The sequence below is a fragment of the Oncorhynchus kisutch genome, linkage group LG29 (assembly GCF_002021735.2).
Source record: "Oncorhynchus kisutch isolate 150728-3 linkage group LG29, Okis_V2, whole genome shotgun sequence".
NCBI classification, from domain to species: Eukaryota; Metazoa; Chordata; class Actinopteri; order Salmoniformes; family Salmonidae; genus Oncorhynchus; species Oncorhynchus kisutch.
The window spans coordinates 17,287,997-17,312,001 of NC_034202.2; the positions used below are offsets into that span (position 1 = coordinate 17,287,997).

Genomic DNA, 24,005 nt, shown 5'->3' on the forward strand with positions numbered 1-24,005 from the left:
GCACATTTTGTTAGCTAATCCAAGTTTATCATTTTAAAAGGCTAATTGATCATTAGAAAACTATTTTGCAATTATGTTAACACAGCTGAAAACTGTTGTTTCTGATTAAAGAAGCAATTATACTGGCCTTCTTTAGACTAGTTGAGTATCTGGAGCTTCAGCATTTGTGGGTTTGATTACAGGCTCAAAATTGCCGGAAACAAATAACTTTCTTCTGAAACTCGTCAGTCTATTCTTGTTCTGGGAAATGAAGGCTATTCCTTGCGAGAAATTGCCAAGAAACTGAAGATCTCGTACAACGCTGTGTATTACTCCCTTCACAGAACAGGGCAAACTGGCCCTAACCAGAATAGAAAGAGGAGTGGGAGGCCCCAGTGTTGCAAAGAAAAAGCCATATCTCAGACTGGCCAATAAAAATAAAATATTAAGATGGGCAAAAGAACAAAGACACTGGACACAGGAAGATTGGAAAAAGGTGTTATGGACAGACGAATCTAAGTTTGAGGTGTTCGGATCACAAAGAATAACATTCGTGAGCCACAGAAAAAAATGAAAGGATGCTGGAGGATTGCTTGACGCCATCTGTCAAGCATGGTGGAGGCAATGGGATGGTCTGGGGGTGCTTTAGTGGTTGTAAAGCGGGATATTTGTACAGGGCAAAAGGTATCTTGAAGAAGGAAGGCTATCACTCCATTTTGCAACGCCATGCATACCCTGTGGATGGTGCTTAATTGGAGCCAATTTCCTCTTACAACAGGACAATGACCCAAAGCACAGCTCCAAACTATGCAAGAACTTTTTGGGGAAGAAGCAGTCAGCTGGTTTTCTGTCTATAATGGAGTGGCCAGCACAGTCACTGGATCTCAACCCTATTGAGCTGTTGTGGGAGCAGCTTGACCGTATGGTACGTAAGAAGTGCCCATCAAGCCAATCTAATTTGTGGGAGGTGCTTCAGGAAACATGAAGTTAAATCTCTTCAGATTACCTCAACAAATTGACAACTAGAATGCCAAAGGTCTGCAACGCTGTAATTGCTGCAAATGGAGGATTCTTTGATGAAAGCTAAGTTTGAAGGACACAATTATTATGTCAATTAAAAATCATTATTTATAACCTTGTCAACATCTTGAATATATTTCCTATTCATTTTGCAACTCATTTCATGTCTGTTTTCATATGGAAAACATGAACATTTCTAAGTGACCCCAAACTTTTGTACGGTAGTGTATGTGTTGAAGAGGGTGTTGGCTTAAGCTGCATCCCTGTATCACCCAGCGGCCCAGTGGAAAGAAATGTTTCTTTGTTTTGGATTGTTTGTCATTTAGGGTGTGCAGGGTGAATATGTGGTCTGTCGTACAGTAAATTGGTAAAAAGACAATTTGACATTTGCTCAGTACATTGTTTTTGGAAATGTTTGCTGTTAATGATAATGCAGAGGATTTTCCCGAGGTTGCTGTTGACACATATCCCACAGTCGTTATTGGGGTCAAATTTTTCTCCACTTTTGTGGATTGGGGTGATCAGTCCATGGTTCCAAATATTGGGGAATATGCTAGAGCTGAGGATGACGTTAAAGAGTTTAAGTATAGCCAATTAGAATTTGTGCTCCGTGTATTTTATCATTTCATTGATCATACCATCAACCTCACAGGCTTTTTTGGGTTGGAGTGTTTGTATTTGGTCCTGTAGTTCATTCAGTGTAACTGGAGAATCCAGTGGGTTCTGGTAGTCTTTAATAGTTTATTCTAAGATTTGTATATGTATATGTTTTTGCTGTTTGCTCTTTGTTGTAGAGCCAAAAAGATTGGAGAAATGGTTTATCCACAAATCTCAGTTTTGGATAGATAACTCTTCATGTAGTTGTTTGTTTAGAGTTTTACAATTTTCCCAGAAGTGGTTAGATTCTATAGATTATTCAATTACATTGAGCTGATTTCTGATGTGCTATTCTTTACACATTCACTATTACAGTGACACATTTTGTCCAGGAAATTGTATAGAAGAGAATACATTTGTTGTGGCCTAATTGTTTTTTTGTTGTAGATTTCCACACTCTTCTCATCTATAGCATTTCTTTATATTATTCAGTTCCTTTGGCTTTGATGCTTCACAGTTGAGCATAGCTCTGTTATTTTGCTGTGATCTGATAGGTGTGGCAGTGGACTGATTGTGAACGCTCTAAGAGACTCTGGGTTGTGGTCAGTGATAAAGTAGTCTACATTACTACTGCCAAGAGATGAGCTATAGGATGAGCTATAGGTGTGCCTACCATTGACTATATACATACCCAGTGTGCGACAGAGCTGCAGGTGTTGTGACCCATTTTTGTTGGTTATGTTGTTGTAGTTGTGTCTAGGGGGGCATATGAGGGAGGGAATGCTGTCACATCCAGGTATGTGTTTGTCTCCATGTGTGCTGAGGGTGTCAGGTTCTTGTCCAGTTCTGGCATTTAGGTTGCCACACACTAGTACATCGTGTGGGGCTTCTACTGGGGGGATGCAGGTTGCACACACAAGGACATTTTTTTCTGTTGAGATTATTTCCTTGTTCATTTCTAGCCAGGTGCACAATGTTCCTATTTTGACTAATTTAATAGAGTGGCTAAGGTCTGCTCTATACCAAATTAGCATACCCCCTGAGTCTCTTACCTGTTTCACACCTGGTAGTTTGGTGGATGGGACTACCAGCTCAGTGGGTCAGTCTCCTTTATACCATGTTTCTTGTAGGATGACAATGTCTGTATTTCCAATTTCTTTGAAGTCTGGGTTCCTTATCTTTAGGCCAAAGGCAGGTGACCTAAGACCTTGTATATTCCAGGATGAGATAGTAAAAGCTTTGTGTTTCATAGTGACGAGTGTTGTTTTTGTGTGGTTTAGGCCTGGACCATCACAGTAGGTGTGAGCAGAGCATGTTGAGCATCTGATACATACCTCTCAGGTCGAAGGATGGGGCTTGGGCGGGTGAAAATGAGGGGTTTGGGCCTGTTGCTCTGTTCACAGCCTGGGCATGTCCTGCTGTCATGTTAAGGTCCTTGCTGCAGGGGCGGGGGGCATGGGGTGGGAAGAAGGGGCATATGTCTGATATGGGGGGGCCTTTATAGGGTGTGGCCGGTGTCTTAGCTGGTTGGGGTGTGGCTGGTGATGCTGTGGTCTGGGTGTAGGTCCTCTTGGCGTGGGTTCTCTCGGGGCAGGTCATTCAGAAGGAGCTTTTGCAGGTCTGGGAGGGTGTCTCTCTGGTCTGTGCGGGGTGTCCGATGCTCTGTTGTTCATGTGTGAGGTGCTGGGGCTACGGTTGAGGGTAACGTCCTTCAGGGTCCTGACAAAAGTTGGGATTGCTGCTTTGTAGAGGTGGACTTGTTCGTAAAGGCTGTTCAAGTAAAGGGTGGAGTGATGTGCTGAGTGCTGTGGCCACACTTTCTTGCTGGGCCCTGAGGTAATTTGTGCCCGTGTGAATTATGATGTGGCTGGGGGATGCCTAGTGTTCGGGCACCGGGGTTTAGCCACTTTGTGGTTGGGAAAAAGTTTATCCTCTTGAATGTATTTGCCATTTGAGTCAATGAGGATTACAATTTCTGGCTTTTGTGTCCTCAGTGGATGTGTGGGGGTTGTCAAGAGAGCTGTCAGCGAAGCTGACAGGGAGGCTGTTAGAAGGGGGTGGGGTCTGTTGGGTTGGTGGGTCATGAGTTCTTTCCAATTGTGGTGTTGAGGTGTTGGTCCGGGTATGAGGTTGGCTGTTCTTCTGGCTTCGCTGAGGGACTGTCCTGCTCTCTGTCACACCTCAGCTTTGTCACCTCCTCTTTCAGTGCCATGTGTGCCTCTTTAAGTTCTCTCACTTCAGTCCGTAGAGCAGCCAGCTCTGTCAGACAGCTGTCCATTTCCACCTTCTGCCCTCCGGGTGTCGTTGTGCTGGTCTGTTTTGTGGGTTTGTTCTGTCTGGATTGTGTGGACCACTAGTCCCTCTCAGTGATGGAGGAGCAGTCAGTTGTGGGACCTGGGTGTGTTCAGTCCTGGGCGGGGACGGGGGACTATCCTCGTTTGCAGGACAGTTTGAAGAGGTGTGATAAGACTCCCTCAGGATGGGGGAGTCGTCACAGAGAGAGATAGAGCTGTATCTGCTGTGCTCTCCCTTTGATCATGTACAAGTCCTGCTGGAACTGCTTGAGGATGCCCTGCACCATTACTGTCCCAGACTTGTACACGTTGACAGAGGTTGTTTCCATTTCCTCAATGTCTAGTATTCTGAGTTTCCACCCTGGGCCAATACCATCTGCCTTCATATAGGGGTGGTGTGCTCTTATAGCACTGTGCCATGCCAGGGGAGGGTCTGTGTGGAAAACTAAGTTACTTACGTTCCCCTCTTTGTAGCAATCAGCAAATTGTGTCTCTGGATTGTCCTTGAGGAGCTTTTTTAAAAAACGTATTCCGTGCAGTGATATTTTTAATATCCATGGGGTACTGTTTTGCAATGACCTCTAAATGTGGATAAGCCATGGGGGCTTCAAAGGCCTCGTGTGTGGGGGGGGGGTTGTGAATATTCACACCTTTCACTTCATACTTCAGTGCTAATTACAGTTGCAGCCAGGTCCGTCCTGTCCTAGCAGCTTGGTAGCTTAGTAGCCTTATTTATTCAGCTTTATTCAACAGAATTACCTAGAGATTGCTTTTTACTTTTTGGCTTCAGAAGTAGTTTCAGACAGAACATTACCCATTTTGTTGGATGGTTTTTCCAGGTTCCACTGTGTTTCATCTGCAGGTTTTGGTTTGTTAGAAGTTTTTTCTTGATAGTACTGCTTTTTCGTACCTTTTTATGTACCTACAGAGTAGTACACGATCAATGCACTGTCCACGGTCCTGAACTGAAAGTGCATTACCCTTAATACTGCCTCTCTCTCTCTCTCTCTCTCTCTCTCTCTCATCCTCCTCTTTCTCTCGCTCATCCTCCTTCCTTCCCTCTCTCTCTCTCTCTCTCTCTCTCTCATCCTTCTTCCTGCTCTATCATCCTCCTACCCTCTCTCTCTCATCCTCCTACCCTCTCTCTCTCTCACATCCTCCTTCCATCTCTCTCTCAATCTCCTTCCTTCCCTCTCTCTCTCACCCCCCCCCCCCCCTCTCTCTCTCTCTCTCTCTCTCTCTCTCACCAGGATAGAGAGACTAAGTTCTGTCACCTCTTAGAACAAGAGATGAAAGCTTCTCAAGGCCCTGTTCTTCTTACATAGAAAAAGCTGTCCAACACCCGGAGATATCCTATTCTCTCTCTCGCCCTCTTTCTCTCTCACACACACACATGCACGCATACACACGTTGCGTATCACTCATCAGTGTAACAAAAACCATGTCACGCCACTGTAGATACACACCGCTCACTTTGCTTTTCTTTCATCTCAACTTTTTCTTCAATTATGCAATTACAATACAAATCCCACGTCTCCCACACATGCCGCCCACACAGCACAACTGTTTGAAAGACTGCCTTATCCATGTGATCACTGTCTGATTTGTCCATATGTGTTAATGCCTGTGTACAGCAGAGAAGTAACCTCGTAATCCCTTTTCACATCCATATGTTATGTTCTACAGTATATGTCTGTCTCTGATGTGTCTCTCCAACATACTGGCTTTGAACGATGAAAAGGACACAGTATCATCTGACATACAGATGATCAGTAGAGCACTGAGGTACCAGCAAACAGGAACACCAACATTTCATCAAAAGGACAGGTCTATATCATTTTTTTGGAGCTGCAAAACAGCATGATTATTTTGTATCAGTTGCTGTGATTTTATACCACCCCCAAAAGTGTGTACACAAAACTGTACACCTGAGTGTTGGTGTTTCTCATGGTATTGCAATGAAATAATCTGTTCAGAGACACTAATCAATCCTGCCAAGGCATTCTACAGAACCAGCCAAAGAGAGATGCTGTTCCAATAACAAGCATTTACAAGACTTTTGGCACTGTCTCAGTAGTCAACAAACAACGGCACAGAGGGAGAGAGAGAAAAACACAGCACATTTCCTCACACACCTGTTAGGTCAGATTGCATGAGAAGATGTCTCTACCATGTCCGAGATCTGAGCTAGACTTTGTATTATGATCATACAGTAAGTACTCACTTAGCACATAACGTTCTGAGAGCAACATGTTTTTTAGAGCTTGGTGAGAGTGTTGGTTGTCCTATGATTATTTTGCATTCAACCTTCCCACATAGTTCTGGGAATGGTCCAAGATACCCAGCTAGTCCATAACGTTCTGAGAACCATATGTTTCTTAGGTGGGAATTTCAGTACTTCAGCATAACATTTCCTACTGGTATCCTCATGGTTCTATTAAAGTAATGTTTCGAGAATGTTAATACGGAACAACATTCGTCTGTGGGAATTTCAGTATTCAGTATAAAGTTTTCTGCATGGTTCTATTTCAAGTAATGTTAAATAGGAACATTCAAAGAACATTCTAAGAATATTATTTAAAAACATACATTCTGTGTGTTCAGGTGTGTTGGCTGTGCCCACTAATTGGCCACACCGGATCTTAATGTGCTTGTTTCCTATGGTATTTACCTGTTGTTTCCCATATTCTGTTTGAATAGACAAAAATTTGCAGCTTTGTACGAATTTAAAAAATGTGGCCTGCTAGTTCAAACCTGGTGGTGCAGTGGATTGATTCCATTGCCAGAGAACAAAAGATCTTAGGTTTGAATCTCCCTGAAACCATGCCAAAATAAAAAATACTGTTCGTATGATTAATGCCTTAGCATCTTAAGTTCCATGCATCCTATCTGAGTTCGAAACAGTTAACCTAAGCTAGCAGAGTTATTAAATGTCTTATTGAGACATTATTTAGTTACCTTAAAATAACCTATAATTTATATTCTCAGAACATTAATTAAACCTTCCAGGAAAAAGTTCAGGGAACCATATTAAAGTGTTTGTTTCACCTCCCCATGCAACTGTGGCTTGTCCTGGGAACATACATAGCTAAACAATGAACCATAATCCCAACTCATGACTTTACAACCCTGCATGAATCTGCAGGTAGCTAACCAACCAGGTTCAATGTTAGCTAGCTAACAGTAGGCTATAACTAGCAAAGCAAATGGCTCTAAGATATGGATAATATTACTACACAGATCATACACGTAATGTTAGCTAGCTGACCTTACAACAGCAATCAAGCACCCAAGCTAACTGGCTAATGTTGGCTAGCTTGCTAGCTACTTCCAGACACAAATGAGAGAACAGCTCACTCTGACAATTTTACTCGCCCTAGCAGAGCTGGTTAGGCTGTTCTTATGTTATCCAGACCATTGGTCACTGCAACTGTGCTGCTGGCAACAATTTAATTATGCTTTTTTGCCAACGTTTACTGACAGCAGCCATAACCTGGCCATAACCAACCATAATCCGGCCATAATGTACAGGTAGCTAACCAAACAGGTTCAATGTTTGCTAGCAAACATTAGGCTATAACTAGCAGAGCAAATGGCTCTGAGATACGAATAATATATTACACAGATCATACACATAATGCTAGCTAGCGAGCCAGCCAGCTAACTTTAGCTAGCTAGCTAACAGTACACTTTAACTTGAAATGAAAACTGCTTTCTGACTAAATTAGAAACGTGTAACATCTGAAAATGTAGCTAGCTAGACGATGGATGGACGCTTCTCCCTCTCTTTCACGGATGCCATGGTTGCCCTTAGTTTGAAGATGTAATCCACAGAGGTGTTTTCTCCATCTCCTTAGCTATCATACTCTATTTCCACTGATTTCAAAACTCGGTCCTCCAGAAAGTGGAGAGCAACACTTACGCAGTTCTACTATGCAATATATGTTTTATAAAGCAACGTTATACAGGATTACCTATATATACTGACCAGTTCAAATATACAGAAGTGTGCTACATGGCAGACCAATCCGAACTCATCTCTAGGCATTTCCAGCCCACTCATTATCTCTGCCAATCATGGCTAGTGGTAAGGTTGTATCTTTTTCTGTGGCTAAACTAATTAGGCTCGTAATTTAACACATATTCATATGTACAGATGTTATACAAGTTTGTAACTAAGGCACATGAAAGTTCACATGTTCCAGAAGGCATTTCTGCCAAAAAAAGCATTTTGATAAATAAATAAACGTTTACATTCAAATGACTCTCCTGTTAAGTAATGAAGGCGCGGCATACGCCTAGTTTCCTGAAACGAGTCACATATGTGACTTTGTTGCAATTTTCGGGGGAAAACTTTTTGCTCGTGTGGGCTACTTTCAGAACTACTGTCTAAAAATGTACAAAAGTACCGGATAATCACTTTAATAGTGTTGGTCTGGGCCTGATTCTATCCTATTTCCAGGCAGTATGTACTGTCCTTTTGTCACATGCTCAAGCTTGGGCGGGTCTATCACTTCACTGTGATCTACTGTTCTACAGTTCTACAGCTGCACCACCTGGTATGGCAACTGAGCGGCATCAGACCGTAAGACGCTACAGAGGGTAGTGCATACGGCCCAGGACATCACTGGGGCCAAGCTTCCTGCCATCCTGGACCTAAATAATAGGTGGTGTCAGAGGCAAGCCCATAAAATTGTCAGAGTCTCCAGTCACCCAAGTCATAGACTGTTTTCTCTGCTACCGCACAGCAAGTGGTACCAGAGTGCCAAGTCTAGGACAAAAAGTCTCCTTCATCTACCCCCAAGCCATAAGACTGCTGAACAATTAATCAAATGGCCATTGGACTATTTACATTGACCCCCTCCTCCATTTGTTTTGTACACTGCTGCTACTCGCTGTTAATTATCTATGCATTGTCACTTCACCCCCACCTACATGTACAAATGACCTCAACTAGCCTGTGACCCCACACACTAACTCGGTACCGGTACCCCCTGAATATAGCCTCGTTATTGTTATTTATTGTGTTACTTTAGTTTATTTGGTCAATATTTCCTTAACTCGTCTTGAACTGCACTGTTGGTTAAGGGCTTGTAAGTAAGCATTTCACTGTAAGGTCTACAGTTGATGTATTCGGGGCATGTGACAAATAAAGCTTGATTTACCTCCAGACACTGACAACGTAGACCTAAATACAGAAATACCATCTTAGATAAAACGAGAAACAGAAAATAAAACAGACCAACTTCTTCCACAGAGGGGTCCCTCGGAGGGGGGGGGGGGGTGTTAACGGCAATACCTCAATTAGGATCTCAATAAAGACGGGACCACAGGGAATAGAAGTGAACCACAAGCATCTAAAAACGCTGCGATTAATCATTTTCCTTCATGAACTCTACATCGTTTCTACATCTCCCTTGACACTGCAGGGACGTCCTCAGAGGGCTGCTTCATTGTGGTGCATTGTACACAGAACTAGGATAAGGCAGTCTCTTATAGGACACTCCAGTGACTGTCTGCTTAGCTATGCCATGTTGACCCTGGGTAGAGATGCAAAGTTGAGGGAGGAGAGAACAATAGTCACAGCTGCATTAATTGCACTCATCTAACTCATAAATCACCTCTCATACAAACACACACATACACATAGAAATACCCATTTATACACACACGTTTGTACAAGCATTCTCATCCACACTCTCTCTCAAACACACACCAGCAGACAATGAAAATCCTGAAAGGGCCTGCCAACTTCGATAGCGTTCACATAGTGCCTGTAGGATCCAACATCAATCCTGCCACTGATAGGAATGCAATATAATCAGATTCAAAAGGGGGGACGAAACATTTGTGAAATAACCACTTATCATGATGTATCACACACACAAGCAAAGCAAGTATAGGGTGGGAAAGTGGGGTGAGTTTAATCTGTTTTGGTGTTTTCATTAAACATAGAGGCCAGGATCAATAGAGAAAGAGCAGTGAGTAGCAGAATGAGAACTTGACTAACAACAGCAAGGTAGGCCTTACTTATACTCACTTCACAAACATGTGCCCTCTGCCACTTACTCGCCCAGGATTTCAAAATGGTCTACAGACTCATTCATCTTTTACTCGTCTCTTTCAATTCACACTCAAAACACTATGTTCCAGAAACACTTCAAATGAAACCCAAATATTTTAGTAGAATATCCTCTATCCTCTAGCTTATTGTATCGGTGCAGTCTGTGGCCTCAAACCCTCACAGAATGCACACAGTCCAGTGAGTTGGATGGGGACTCATTGCTTCCCCCTTCCTCTTCTTCACAGGTGCTGCAAGGGGCTAGTGCTTCATTAGAACATAATTGACATCTGGGTTGTTGATGGAAAATGGCACATTAACATGTAGTAAAACTCGTCCCAGTGATCATTAATTAGCTTGCCCTTTCACAAAGGGGAGCCAGGCCTGTGTTCTAGGGGAGATATACTAATTGTCTAGGAGTGGTAAAAAAGGCTTTTTAATATACTAGAGCTGGAGATGGAGCTCTTCTGTTGTAGTGGAATCATAACATACAATATGAGAAGCATAAAAGTACATTATGGAAATAGTTGTGATACTCATCATTAGGGCCAGGAGCTTTTCCTGATCACATGACCTGACCAGAAAAAAACTCAAGCTATAACATGTCTTTAGGAAAACGTTAAAAAAAAGATGGTAATAGATGTCGTAATTGTAATGTTGTAAAACAACTCTAATGATTCAGCCAAGTTTGAAAGTAGTACTTTGGGAAGGCAGGCATCAGAATTACTTATTTTCCCAGCTTACTGTCTGGCAGATGCACTGACAGGAGGCCCATTTGGTATTTGATAGAGGGGCTGTCTGTTTGCACAAACGTGAATGGTCGGATGGGTACCTCATTCTGGCCAGATAGATAGAGGGATGAATTTAACGTCTAGACAAATGAATCACACAGAAACAGGAGAGAGAGGTATCACCTTTAGTTTGAATCAATCCAGAGGCCATTCTGAAAACAGTAAGGGATGGACATCTATGGATCTGACTGATGGGAAAGGGGGGCATGGGGATATGGAGGGGAATATGGATAGGGAGAGGATTGGGGTGTTGGAGTCAGGAGTGATGCCATGTAGCCGATTAATATTCCATCTAGAACTCAGCAGCTCATGTCATTGAAGGGAAGTTTAGTGTGTCCGTATACTACTATCAGTATACTACTATTCAAATGGTTTAAATTATGTCATAACAAAGTTATTTCAAACAGTTTGTGGTTGTAATGATGTCATTTCAACTAATTTTCTCCACTGGGATACTATACTATACTCCAACCATTAGTTCTGATAATAGACCTGAACTATATTGTGTGTTAAGGTTTTATGGCTCAGTGTTAGTGTTGTATCTGCAGTTATTATGGTCATTCTGAAAGAGAAATAAATAGATCCAAAATGGGGATTAGAACAAGATATCAGAAGTTATGCTCACCAACAATTACATGTAATGTCGGTTCAGAATTAAACTAATGACATAAGGAGTGTGAAAACCTGCATGTAGGCTACAGGTTTAAACTAAATATTCAAATCAGTTGAGTGAATCAACAAAATAACAAAATAATGTGACAAACATTGAGGAGACATTGGTGTTGCTTTCTATTAATAAAGAGATAACAAAAGAAAATACAGGTACAAAAGTAAAGGAGAAATCAAAAAAAAAAGGAAAAAGGAAAGAAAATTAAGAAAATAATAATAATAATAATACCTGGAGCTCAGCTATAAAATGAATGTCATGTCTTTGACAGGGAGGTGTGTGAGAGATGCTTGTGTATCATAGGGAAGACTATGCAGTATGTACACATTTCATTCTGATGGATCAACAGGAACTAAGCCAGGCTTGGGCTTTGTTTTCACTAACATGCATGTTGGTCTCTGGAGAAAAAAATGTAACTCAAAAAGAAGGACAGACTAAAGAAATATGTACAAAAATACAGAATACTTTACAAAATGTTGTCTCACGTACTCCAAACCAGTATTTCTGCTTGACTTATTTACAACTTTGATAGCTTTGAACACTATTCTCATAGAATCTATAATTGCTTAACATGAGAAAATCTGAGAGCTTCATGTGGACGCAAAACAAATTGAATTTTTTTTATGACTATTTTACAGATTTGAAGGATTTTCAGAGCATGACTAGAAAAAAAGCAACCACATCATATACAATAGTATAAGGAAATCATGATTTAAAAAGTTAACAAAGAGAGCTGTGCATGATAACAAAATGAAACACAGTGCATTCGGAAAGTATTCAGACCCCTTCACTTTTTCAACATTTTGTTACATTACAGCCTTATTCCAAATTTGATTAAATTGTTTTTTCCCTCATAAGTCTACCCATAATACCCCATAATGACAAAGCAAAAACAGGTTTGGCAGCAATTACAGCCTTGAGTCTTCTTGGGCATGACGCTACAAGCTTGGCATACCTGTATTTCGGGAGTTGGTACACCTTCGCCCCAGTCTGAGGTCCTGAGCAAAGTACAGAGACCAGGTCCTGGTCTCTGTACTTTGCTCCATTCATCTTTCCCTCAATTCTGACTAGTCTCCCAGACCCTGCTGCTGAAAAACATCTCCACAGCATGACACTGCCACCAGCATGCTTCACTGTAGGGATGGTAATTTGCCAGGTGATGGGTGGTGCTGTCAGGCTGTCAGGTGCCTTTTACTGAGGAGTGGCTTCCGTCTGGCCACTCTAGCATTAAGGCCTGATTGCTGGAGTGCTGCAGAGATGGTTGTCCTTCTGGAAGGTTCTCCCATCTCCACAGAGGAACTATAGCTCTGTCAGAGTGACCATCGGGTTATTGGTCACTTCCCCGACCAAGGCCCTTCTCCCCCGATTGCTCAGTTTGGCCGGGCAGCCGGCTCTAGGAAGAGTCTTGGTGGTTCCAAACTTCTTCCATTTAAGAATGATTGAAGCCACTGTGTTCTTGGGGACCTTCAATGCTGCAGACATTTTTTGGTACCGTTCCCCAGATCTGTGCCACGACACAATCCTGTCTCGGGGGTCTACGGACAATTCCTTCGACCTCATTGTTTGTTTTTTTCTCTGACATGCAATGTCAACTGTGGGACCTTATATAGACAATTGTGTGCTTTTCCAAATCATGTCCAATCAATTGAATTTACCACAGGTGGACACAATTCAAGTTGTAGAAACATCTCAGTAATGATCAATGGAAACAGGATGTACCTGAGCTCAATTTCGAGTATCATAGCAAATGCTTATGTAAATAAGGTATTTGTTTTTTATTTGTAATACATTTGCAAAAATGTCTAAAAACCTGATTTTGCTTTGTCGTTATGGGATATTGTGTGTAGATTGATGAGGAGAAAAAAAATATATGTAAGGATGTAACGTAAAAAATGTGGAAAAAGTGAAGGGGTCTGAATACTTTCTGAATGCACTGTAAGCTTTTCTTTAATTAAAGACAAGGGAGCAGACATCTAAACTAATTAAAGTGACATTCAAGTTCACAAATTCCCACATATCCAATGTGGTGTCATTGGCAATTCCCACCCCCCACCTCACTTATGATCATCAACTATTACAACAGTTACCATGGAAACAACACTTGCTGGAATGTTCCATCTTGTTGTCATGGCGTGGTACAGTGCCAACTTCTTACTCTGAAGGCATTCGGGTGAGTTAGAGTTACTCATTTGTCCACAAAAAATCAAGCCCTCTATACAATGTTTTTTGTAGCATTCTCGTTCAACCTCTCCATGTAATTCCGGAGCTCTTGCGAGTCCCCCAGCTCGATGTCCGGACATACCCACTTAATGTCGGTGGTCTGTCCGAGTGCCAGCGGGCTTAGAACTGGGCATCCGTTACTGGGCTTGATGTTGGCGAAGGTAGTAAATTTGACCCTCTTCCTCTTGGTGGTAGGTGAGTTGAGTGACTCATTCCTGCCTCCCGGGCAGCCTCCCTGGGCACTGCCCTTCAGAACACCGCCGTTCAGCAACTGGCTGCCCTCTTCCAGGTTGCTGCCCAGCTCGTCCTGCTGCTGCTGCAGACACAGGCCCTCCTCCTGGCCAAGCCACACCCAGTCGTGGGCATGGGGCATGGCCTCGGGGGCCTCCAAGGGCAGCTCTTTATGGCGGTACTTGAGGGTGTAGGAGATGCAGTTGATGAGGAAGACCAGGATGGCCAGGCAGAAGACCCCCAGCAGTGCGTACATACCGATCTCTAGGTCAGTGAGGCTGCGGCGTGATGACAACAGATCCTCGTCCGTGCTGCGGCCCCGCGGCAGCTCCTCCTGGGCAGGGAACTCAGAGAACCCCCCAGGGACTCTTCCGTCGGCCGACAGCCTGTCCCCATTGGGCCTCACCGGAATAGGGGTCTTGACTGTCGTGGCCCCCCGGTTCATGATCCCAGCCTCAATGTCAGAGATGGAGCCTCCGTAGTAGGGCGGGTCTGGTCGTGTTTTGCCTCCAGGGTGGCTGTATGGCTCCTCAGAGCGGCCAAACCTAACGCAGACATTTCCCACCCCGGCTGCCAGAATGGTGCGTCGCTTTGTCTTCTGGCAGATCTCTGATGATGTCATCTCTACACGCACCAGTAACCCCTGACCTTCGCCGTTTGCCACGATGACCGGCCATTTCCACTCCGCGCTGCGACGTACCGATACCACCTGCTCGTCCAATGAGGTGGCTGTGAGCACAAAGTGGGCGGGGTCGTAGTGGTCCAGAGGAGTCATGGAGCCGTCGCTGAACTGGAGCCAGGCACTGATGAGGGATTCCTGAGGACACACACACACAAACACACATGAATACACATGCACACACAAAGACATTGGAGTTCTTCTATCATAAGGGTAAACTCCAAATAAACCTGTCTTTAGTAGTGCTTCAACAAAACCAATCCCCACCCACATGTCTACTCTAAAACACCAACTCCCCATGGGACACATAACTACTGCAGGTATTAAAGGAAAGCATGCTTCCCTGTCATAATATAAAGTGCTACTATGTTACTACACGGTAGAAAATGGTATCAGCAGGAGTCTAATCTTTTCATCTTCATCAAGAGAGAAAAAGAAAGAAAGAGTGAGTGTAGAAGTAAAGAGAGCGAGAGAGAGAGAGAGAGAGAGAGAGAGAGAGAGAGAACCCCTGCAGATGTAAAGATATGTTTAAATAGCCCGTTTAAAAGCAGAGGAAGAAGAAGAAGGACTCTGCAGCTGTTCCTCTGAAAATATGTCATAGTTTCAGAAACAGACATCTTCATTGAGATTAGATCAAAACTTTGACATTAGAAACACATCATATTCACTATATAGGATCAAATGGCAGCAAATGTGACTCCACCGTTTCCAGGTGAGAAAGTTACAGTTTAGCCTTACAGATGGCTCATATATCTCATATAATTCCCATATATAATTTCTATCTATGGGTGAACATATTATATATTTGGTGCATTAGGTTGCTGAGGCATGTGTGCGTGGTAACCTGTTTGAGTTTCTGCATGACTTCCTGTGTGGTAGCAGTGGCGACGATGGCCCTGTTACTCCCTGGGCTGAGCTGGAGGGACAGAGAGAGGCCAGACACCAGCTGCACTCCCAGCTCTGTCACGCTCACTTTGTCATCCAGAACCCTGACCATCCGCTCAGCCAGGATCGAGTCAGACAGAGGAGACATCACCTGCAACATCATACACACACATTAGTATACAAACAGAGCCCCCCCCCCCTTTACACACACACACGCTTGTATTGGTTTACATCACCTGCACAAGCATTTACATTCAACCCATCATGATCGAAGACGTCAACATGACAAGCTTATATTGGCACTCAAGAAAGAACATAATTGACCTCCTTAGAGGAAACACCATGACCCAAGCTCTTTATTACTGTTCAGTGCTTATATGACCCAAAACAAGGTGATGCATGTACTGTACCCTCAATTGCATCTGCGATCTGCGATCTGCCAGCCACACTCTCAAAGACGCACACATATACACTCCGCCTGCGTCTGTCTGACTGGCAGTTCCCTGCCTCCCGGGGCTGCTTGAGATGTAAGCATGTAAATGTGTGTGATGAGAAGGGAAGCACTCCCTGCTTCCATTAGGCATGAGTCTCCTCTCCACCCTTCTCCTCTTCTCCACCACCAGCCCCCACACAGGTCCACGCCTCCACCCTGCCATAATGAACTGTCAGCACTGATCACTGCCTCATCTGTATAGCAGTGGTACCCAAACTGTGGGGTGCACCCCCGGGGGTGCAATAGTAGAATGCACAAGGTGCATTGATAGTTGTAATAGTAGAATGCACAAGGTGCAATGTGAAACACTTTGGGAACCCCTGCTGTACAGGACCACAGGCTAGGCCAACACACTTCCCATCCACAGCACCGTACTGTTAGAGCTGCACGGTTGCATGCTCACCACATAGATAAACACACTGGGAACACACAGGGCCAGCCGTGTAGATCTGTGTACTGTGACACCTCTAGGGCTGGGTCATAGGTCAACATATGCTGTCATGATCATATAGGTAGAGTTACCTTGTTGTTATCTTTAGGTTACCTTGGTGCGTTTAGGTCTATTTAGGACAATTTATTATCTAAGTGGGTACATTGTGTCACTGGTCAGATTAAGCCAAAAGCTTTATCCTAAAATCCAACAGAACACATACCACCACATTCTCATCCAATGTCCTTTAATCTACTCTAGAATAAAGTGAAATAAAATAATCATTAAATAAAAGTAACTAACAAAGTAAGAGGGGGACATTATTTAAAAGGGATACTTCAGGATTTTGGCAATGAGGCCCTTTATCTATTTCCCCTGAGTCAGATGATACCATTTGTATGTCTCTGTGTCCAATATGAAGGAAGTTAGAGGTAGTTTCACGAGCCAATGGTAACTTGCGTTAGTGCAATGACTGGAAGTCTATGGGTACCTGCTGGCATGCTATGACTTCCAGTCATTGTGCGAATGTTAGTTAGCATTGTCTCGCAAAACTACCTGTATATCCTGAAGATTATCTCAAAGAATTTGTGGGTAACGATTAAGTTATATACTGTGTGTGGAAAACTGGAAACTAGCCGTTATTGGCAGAGAGGTTTGAAACTCTCTTTCTTTTTGGTTTTATAACTAATTTACCACCTGGTGATGTCACCAGGCAGGCCAAAACTCCATCCCACCAAAACAGGCTGAAATGTCAGGCAGTCTTTTGACCAGTGGAGGCTCCTCAGAGGAGGAAAGGGAGGACCATCCTCCCTCCTCCTGAATTTCATAAAAATAAAAATGGTAAAACATTCTAAAAGTTATCATTTTTAGATAAAACTATACTAAATACAGTACCAGTCAAAAGTTTGGACACATCTACTCACGCAAGGGTTTTTCCTTACTTTTACTATTCTCTACATTGTAGAATAATAGTGAAGACATCAAAACAATGAAATAACACATATGGAATCATGTAGTAACCAAAAAATTGTATACCACCCCTAACCTTGTCACAACACAACTCAAACGCGTTAAGAAGAAAATACATTCTACAAATGAACTTTTAACAAGGCACACCTGTTAATTGAAATGCATTCCAGGTGACTACCTCAATGTAGAAAATAGTAAAAAATAAAGAAAAACCCTTGAATGAGTAGCTGTGTCCAAACTGTTGACTGGAATTGTAAATTAATTTATTAGTACACACTGTTTTGCGATGAAGGTCTACAGTAGCCTCAACAGCACTCTGTTGGGTAGCACCATGGTGTGGCTGGAGGACAGCTTGCTTCCATCCTCCTCTTGATACATTGACTTCAATACAAAAACCTAGGAGGCTCATGGTTCTCAACCCCTTCCGTAGACTTAAACAGTAACTATGACAACTTCCGGAAGTCAAAGGACCAGAAAATGAATATAGTACTGAAAGCATAAGCTACAGCTAGCTATCACTGCAGTGCATAATATGTGGTGAAATAGAGAGAGATAGAGAGAGTGTCTTTTTTTTGCACTTTCAGTTTCACTTACTTAGCTAGCAAATGCAGCTATCTAATTTAGCCTACTCAAGCACCTTGCTCAAACAGAGGAATGCTGTGTTAATTATGACTATCCAACACAACACTGAAACTCATCCAAGTCAAGGTAAGCTTTTGGTTATATTAATTTATTGCCACCGGGGCCCGCCAGTGTAACTGCTAAACTGCTAACTGAGCATACACTATAATGTTATTGCATGATTGTAGCAGGTTTACTAACACGCTAGTTCTATTAGCTATGTTGACTATGATGTTACTTTAGCTAATATGGTGACAATGATGTAGGCAGTGTGGAGCACTTGATATGATATGGTTTGGCTTGGAATGTTTTTTTTTGCCTGGTCATATATAGCTGATGAGTCGTATTTAGCGTGACCCGAAGTGTATTCATTCTGCCGATTCTGTTGAAAAACGTTTCTTAAACGGTCTGTCAATGTCTGTCAATGTGTCACTGTCTGTCTCCTCAACATTTTTTCTCTGCCTGTGTGCACATACGGTGTAATCTTTCATTCATAGGCTACGTTGTTGCAACCTCATGAGTGTCATGTAGTAGCCTAAACCTATCGATTGAACTGGGTGAATGGGATATGAATGAGTCATCCAATTAACTGTAATAGAAATAATGCCATGGTCATTCAAAAAACAACATTGACCACCACTGTCTTAAACTAAAAGGGTATTATCGTAATGTTCACAATTTCACAGTATTATTCCAACCTCATAGTGTGCAAATATACAGTATATTAAACACAGGTAAATTATGTTTTACTGCACTGGGCCTTTAATTGCATCTGTTGGTGACATTGTAAAAACCTGAATAACAAAACATTGAACCAATCACTGCTGCATTTGAAGCTTTCAGTAAGCTTTTCCCTGCCGTCGTTACTAATGGAAGTGTTAGGGCTTGGGAAAAGCAGTGATTGTGCCTTTTAAAGCTAATAACCGGTTTGTCTGAGGTAGAGTGATTTATCAATTTAGCAGCAGCGCGAACCGCACTGCAGGCAGAGATGTATCTGACACATGAAATGGGTTGGATTTTTGGTTACTGTGGAGACCCAGGGCAATCTGCTCCCCTTTCATCAGAATTCCCTTTGATAGTTTGATTCCAAGACCCTCCATGCCAATTGCAGTGATTGCTCTGCTTTTTATCTGAATTTAATTCCAGACAATTGAAGACCCTCTTGTTTGTAGATGGATCTAAAATCACTCCAATGAACAAAGAGGCAATTTTGCTATCAAATAAAACTTCACAGCTTCTCTAACAGCATTGTCAATACTCCTTTGAGGCTGCTGCATGTGGGCTTCTCTGAGTGCCACTGTGTGTGCTTCAGGGGGGAGAGGAAAACATTGATGAAGAGAGATCGAAAAGCATAGTGTGTTCTGTTTTGTGTGTTTCTATGCATGTGAGTGATCAGCATAAGGAGGATTAAAACATTACTTTTTTTTAACCTTGTGTGTATGTATGTATGTGTGTGTGTGTGTGTGTGTGTGTGTGTGTGTGTGTGTGTGTGTGTGTGTGTGTGTGTGTGTGTGTGTGTGTGTGTGTGTGTGTGTGTGTGTGTGTGTGTATGTGTGTGTGTAGTAAGCCACCTATAATAGCAGGGCAGGACAGGGACAGGATGGCTTCGTAGCAGAGTGAATGATCACAGGGTAAACAACTTTGACATCATACAGTGCCTCTCCACTGTTATTGAGTCATAGTTATTCTCAAACCATCCTAAAGAGCACACACAAATAGAGGGACAATACAGTGCAACCATTGATATCATTTCCATCCATTTCCCAATAGATATCTTTGCTGCGTATTTCTGTCTGTGGGACAGGGTCTCCAATGGAAATGAGAAATGGTTCTCAACTGACCAACCTGGGTTATGTAAAGGTAATAGGGTATTGTTTCACCAACAACAATAAGGAGAGGATATGAATGTCCATGGATCAGGCCTTGGAAGAGCTGTTGTGTTGTTGGAGAAAACCTTGATCGATTGTATTTTACACCGTAAGTGGGCACCCCTCAACGCTCTCCAGAGGATCCTGCTGTTAGTAATGATCTACATGGGATGGGGGGAGTGTCTGGTGGTGTGTGTGAGCCTACACGCCCTTTGAGACTTAGCAGCCTTTATTGGGCGTGCCGCAGGCTCACGTTGCTTTGTCAGTCCCTGATAGGCTAAGTGTTTGTGCTGTGCCGAGATCGATTCGGTAACCTTTTTTAAAAGCCCCACTCGCAAAGAGCCTCTGTTTTCTTTGTGTTTTTACAAACGTTCCTTTTGCACTGCCCATCCTCTATTATTTTGTCCAAGCAGGCACTCTTTATCTCTCACTCTCGGTTCATCAAAAGGTTTCTCTCCGTTCCTAGCTCTCTCACACACACTAATGCTCTCATTACCACTCTTTCACCCCACGATCTCTGTCTCTCCCACTTTCGATCACACTCTCGCCATTTCACTCACACTCGAACGTTCAGACTGCTGTATCCCTCTTTAATCACTTCTCTCTCTCTCCCTTCATCTCCCTCTCTCTCACACCTGTAGTTTGGCTGTGCCAGTGTTGAGGCCCATCAGGACCTGTCCCTCCAGTAGATAGGCCACACGTTGGTCCTCCACCCTCAGTAAATCCTGGACCAGGTCAGTCACGTCCACCTGCCAATCACTGCCCAGCAAGAAGTCCTGTTGGCCATTTCCATCAACTCCCAAGGCCACAAAGTGTGTGAGGACCCGCACCGTGGTGCTCTGGTACTGGGGGACACAGCCACTCTCTGTCCTCTCACTGTCACTTTCATCACCATCATCCGCATTCACCCTCTCATACCTGGAGAAAATAAGAAAGAAAAAAAGCTTGGAAAGAAGCAGAATAAAAGCAGCATTTAAGTTGGAAAATGTAGAGCAAATCAACAGTTTACTGCAGTTAACACAGACATATTTGGATGTGGGTATTCGTTAACTCCGAAGCACAGATAAAATCATCTAAATGCAACCTAATTTCTGGCAAAAAATACATGCAAGGTGAAACTGTTTGATATTTGAGAAAGTCTGTATTTTACAGTATATATCAAATAGTTCTCTACTCTGTTCTATTCTATTCCTGTATGGATTGACGCTGGTAGAGACGAGAAGCAGGTGCAGGGAGTGAACATTCAATAGCAACGGACATAGAAAAGGACAGGACAGCATCTGGACATGAACACATAACTACAATAATGCTGACACAGGGAACAAACGGGGGAGCAGACAGTTATAGATGGGGCAAACAAAGAGGCTATTACCCTGACGCTACTCAACTCTCCATTCTCTCTAAACACTTTATCTCCTATTCTCTCGCTCTACTCCTACATTATGTGTTTTCTCATTCAAGTCTCTTTCTCGCTTTTCACTGAATTCAGTCTCTTTCACTGAATTCAGTCTCTCTCACTGAATTCAAACACCTTTCTCTCTCTCTCTTTCTCTACTCCCACCCTCCCTTCCTTTATGTGCTCTGGGCTAGGTCAGGTGGCCGGGGGAAGTGTGATACTGACAGCTTCCATTAGGTTAATGAGGTGTGGCCATCCAGGCAGAAAAACAGGCTGACAGGTTAACATGCTGGACCTGCCCGGGCTCTCCATGCCTCCCCCCACCACCCAATTCACCAGCGTGACGACACTTGGCAGCCTAAAGCCTAACTCAGGTGACATTAGTGGCAAGCAGCAAAAAAAAAAGAAAGAAGAAGTGGGCGAGGCATGTTCTCACGGATGGCCGTCAGGTCAGATAAGGTCTGGCCGTGTAATAAGCTCACTTCCAGAAGCACAATATGACTCGACTGGCTCGCTCACCTCTCCTACTCACTGGACTAAATCGCTCAGGGGCAGATGTGTTAGAGTGCCACCTGGTGGCCTGGCTACTGAAAAGTCTATAGAACACATGCCTCAAGCTAAAAAACATATGCATCAAGCTAGGATGTCATATTTCCTAGAAAAACGGTTAGTTCTATAGAACAACAAGCGAAAATGAAATGCAGACTCCAACTCTAGCCTTTGCTCTCTTTCTTCCTTGTTCAAACAGGAACAAGGTTGACTGCCTTTGTAAGGACTTTTACAGAATGTTGTGGAGGAGAGAACAGAATTGTCACACGTGTTAGTCTTGCGTCTGGCTGACAGAAAGAGAGAATTGACTGAGAGTCACAACAGTAATTGAAAGACATATTCTTAAGCCTCTCACAACCCCTCGGAGAGAGCATCTGAGTCACAGGCGTCACCTGGGTATCCAGAGAACAACGGTGGCCATAGAGAGGGAGCGTAATACTGGACAGGTGTAGGCATCATATGGTTAAGACATCAGCATTATCACAGTTATTCTAAACCTCCAGATGAGGATGGACTTATATGTGGACAGACTGGTGCATTAGGTTCCAATGCTACTTAGAGAATAAGTGGTAAATATATGAGAGGTACAACCACTTTAATTAACATGATGTTTGAAGATGATCCTTGAATCTTAGTTTTTTACTATGCACTGCAATTATTATGAACATCTGTTTCCCAAGCAGTATGAACCAGGTAACCCATCTCACTGTCTGGTAAAAGCACACACCTCTTGTTGCCGGTCGCCACCGGGACCCTCCAGCCCTTGATCTGGCTGAGCTCGGGGTCAGCCACGTCGATGACCAGAGGGAGGCGGGGCATCCACACACTCATCTCCAGCTGGGCACTCAGGTAGCTGTAGGTGAAGTTGAGCACCGTCCTCATCCTCCCCCTCGTCTCCTTCCCGTTCACAAACACATAGTCACAACGATCCGACACCTGTGGAGGAGAAGGAGGAGAAATAGGAAAACGTGTTATTAAGAGAAAGAGCAACTAAGAGCAACAAAAGCAACTAAGTTTGACATTTAGGCTAATGCTTTATGAAAGAATACGATGCAACATTCCGTATTATTTTAAGGACCAAGAGTTCTAAATTATTTCTATGCAAATATTAGTCATGCAAGTTAATATGGCTAGAGGCAGAAAATGTTTTTATTTTTATATCCTTCAAAAGAAAATCTGCCATTTCCAAAGATTTTAAATCTCTCCCTCTGATCAGCAATGATTTTGATGACAGACTTTGCATTCTTTGACCGTACCCTTGAAGTCTCCATTCAAGTGTGTGTGCGACTTTGAAATTGGACGTCTAGGGCAACAGTGAGCGCTATCAATTAGGCTTGGGTTTTGCTAGTGCACTGTGGACTGTGGCGTAATCTCATGACTCAACTGACTCTGGATCCGAAGATCACGTTTTCAATCCCAGAGGAAGACCATTTATTTTTTTGCCTATCCCAAACCTTTACCCTTAACTTAACCATTTGTTATGAATGCCTAAACTTTGTTTTAACCCTATCCATACCGTAACCCTTAACTTGGAAACATTTTGAAGTTTGACGTTTGGATATATGGATCGATGCTGAGCAGGAGGATCAACCCAGGGTGTAAAAAAAAATCTAAATGTTACGTGTGGAGAAACGCGGGTGGGAGTAAACATCAGAATCTGAAGTGAAATTGGTAAAAACGGGATATATTGTTGGTGTGTGTGCGTGTGCATACTGACAAGGCCAGTGAGGAGAAATGGGCTGGGGGCGCTATTTCATTATTGGATAAAAAAATGTGCCCGTTTTAAGCGCAATATTTTGTCACGAAAAGATGCTCGACTATGCATATAATTGACAGCATTGGAAAGAAAACACTCTGACGTTTCCAAATCTGCAAAGATATTGTCTGTGAGTGCCCCAGAACTGATGCTACAGGCGAAACCAAGATGAAACTTCAAACAGGAAGTGAGCAAAATTTTTGAGGCGCTGTTCTCCATTGTCTCCTTATATGGCTGTGAATGCTCCAGGAACGAGCCTACACTTTCTGCCGTTTCCCCAAGGTCTCTGCAGCATTGTGACTTATTTATAGGCATATCATTGGAAGATTGGCCATAAGAGACTACATTTACCAGGTGTCCGCCCGGTGTCCTTTGTCGAAATTGGTGCGTAATCATCAGCTGCAAGCATCAGCTGCAAGCAGACTTCCATGAACGATATATCATCGAAGAGATATGTGAAAAACACCTTGAGGATTGATTCTAAACGACGTTTGCCATG

General features: G+C 43.1%; 1 protein-coding gene across 1 annotated transcript in view; it reads right to left on the bottom strand.

The window, feature by feature from the left end:
* Nucleotides 1–13,270: 13,270 nt before the first annotated feature.
* The window catches only part of LOC109873579 (transmembrane protein 132D-like), a 34,107-nt gene continuing 23,372 nt past the window's right edge, over nucleotides 13,271–24,005 (bottom strand). The window contains exons 3-6 of the mRNA XM_031808746.1: nucleotides 22,478–22,686; nucleotides 20,441–20,714; nucleotides 15,384–15,575; nucleotides 13,271–14,677 (exon numbers count right to left, since the gene is read on the bottom strand). Of these exons, the coding sequence (XP_031664606.1) occupies nucleotides 13,622–14,677; nucleotides 15,384–15,575; nucleotides 20,441–20,714; nucleotides 22,478–22,686 (1,731 nt within the window). The 3' untranslated portion in view covers nucleotides 13,271–13,621. The remainder of the gene's footprint in view (nucleotides 14,678–15,383; nucleotides 15,576–20,440; nucleotides 20,715–22,477; nucleotides 22,687–24,005) is intronic.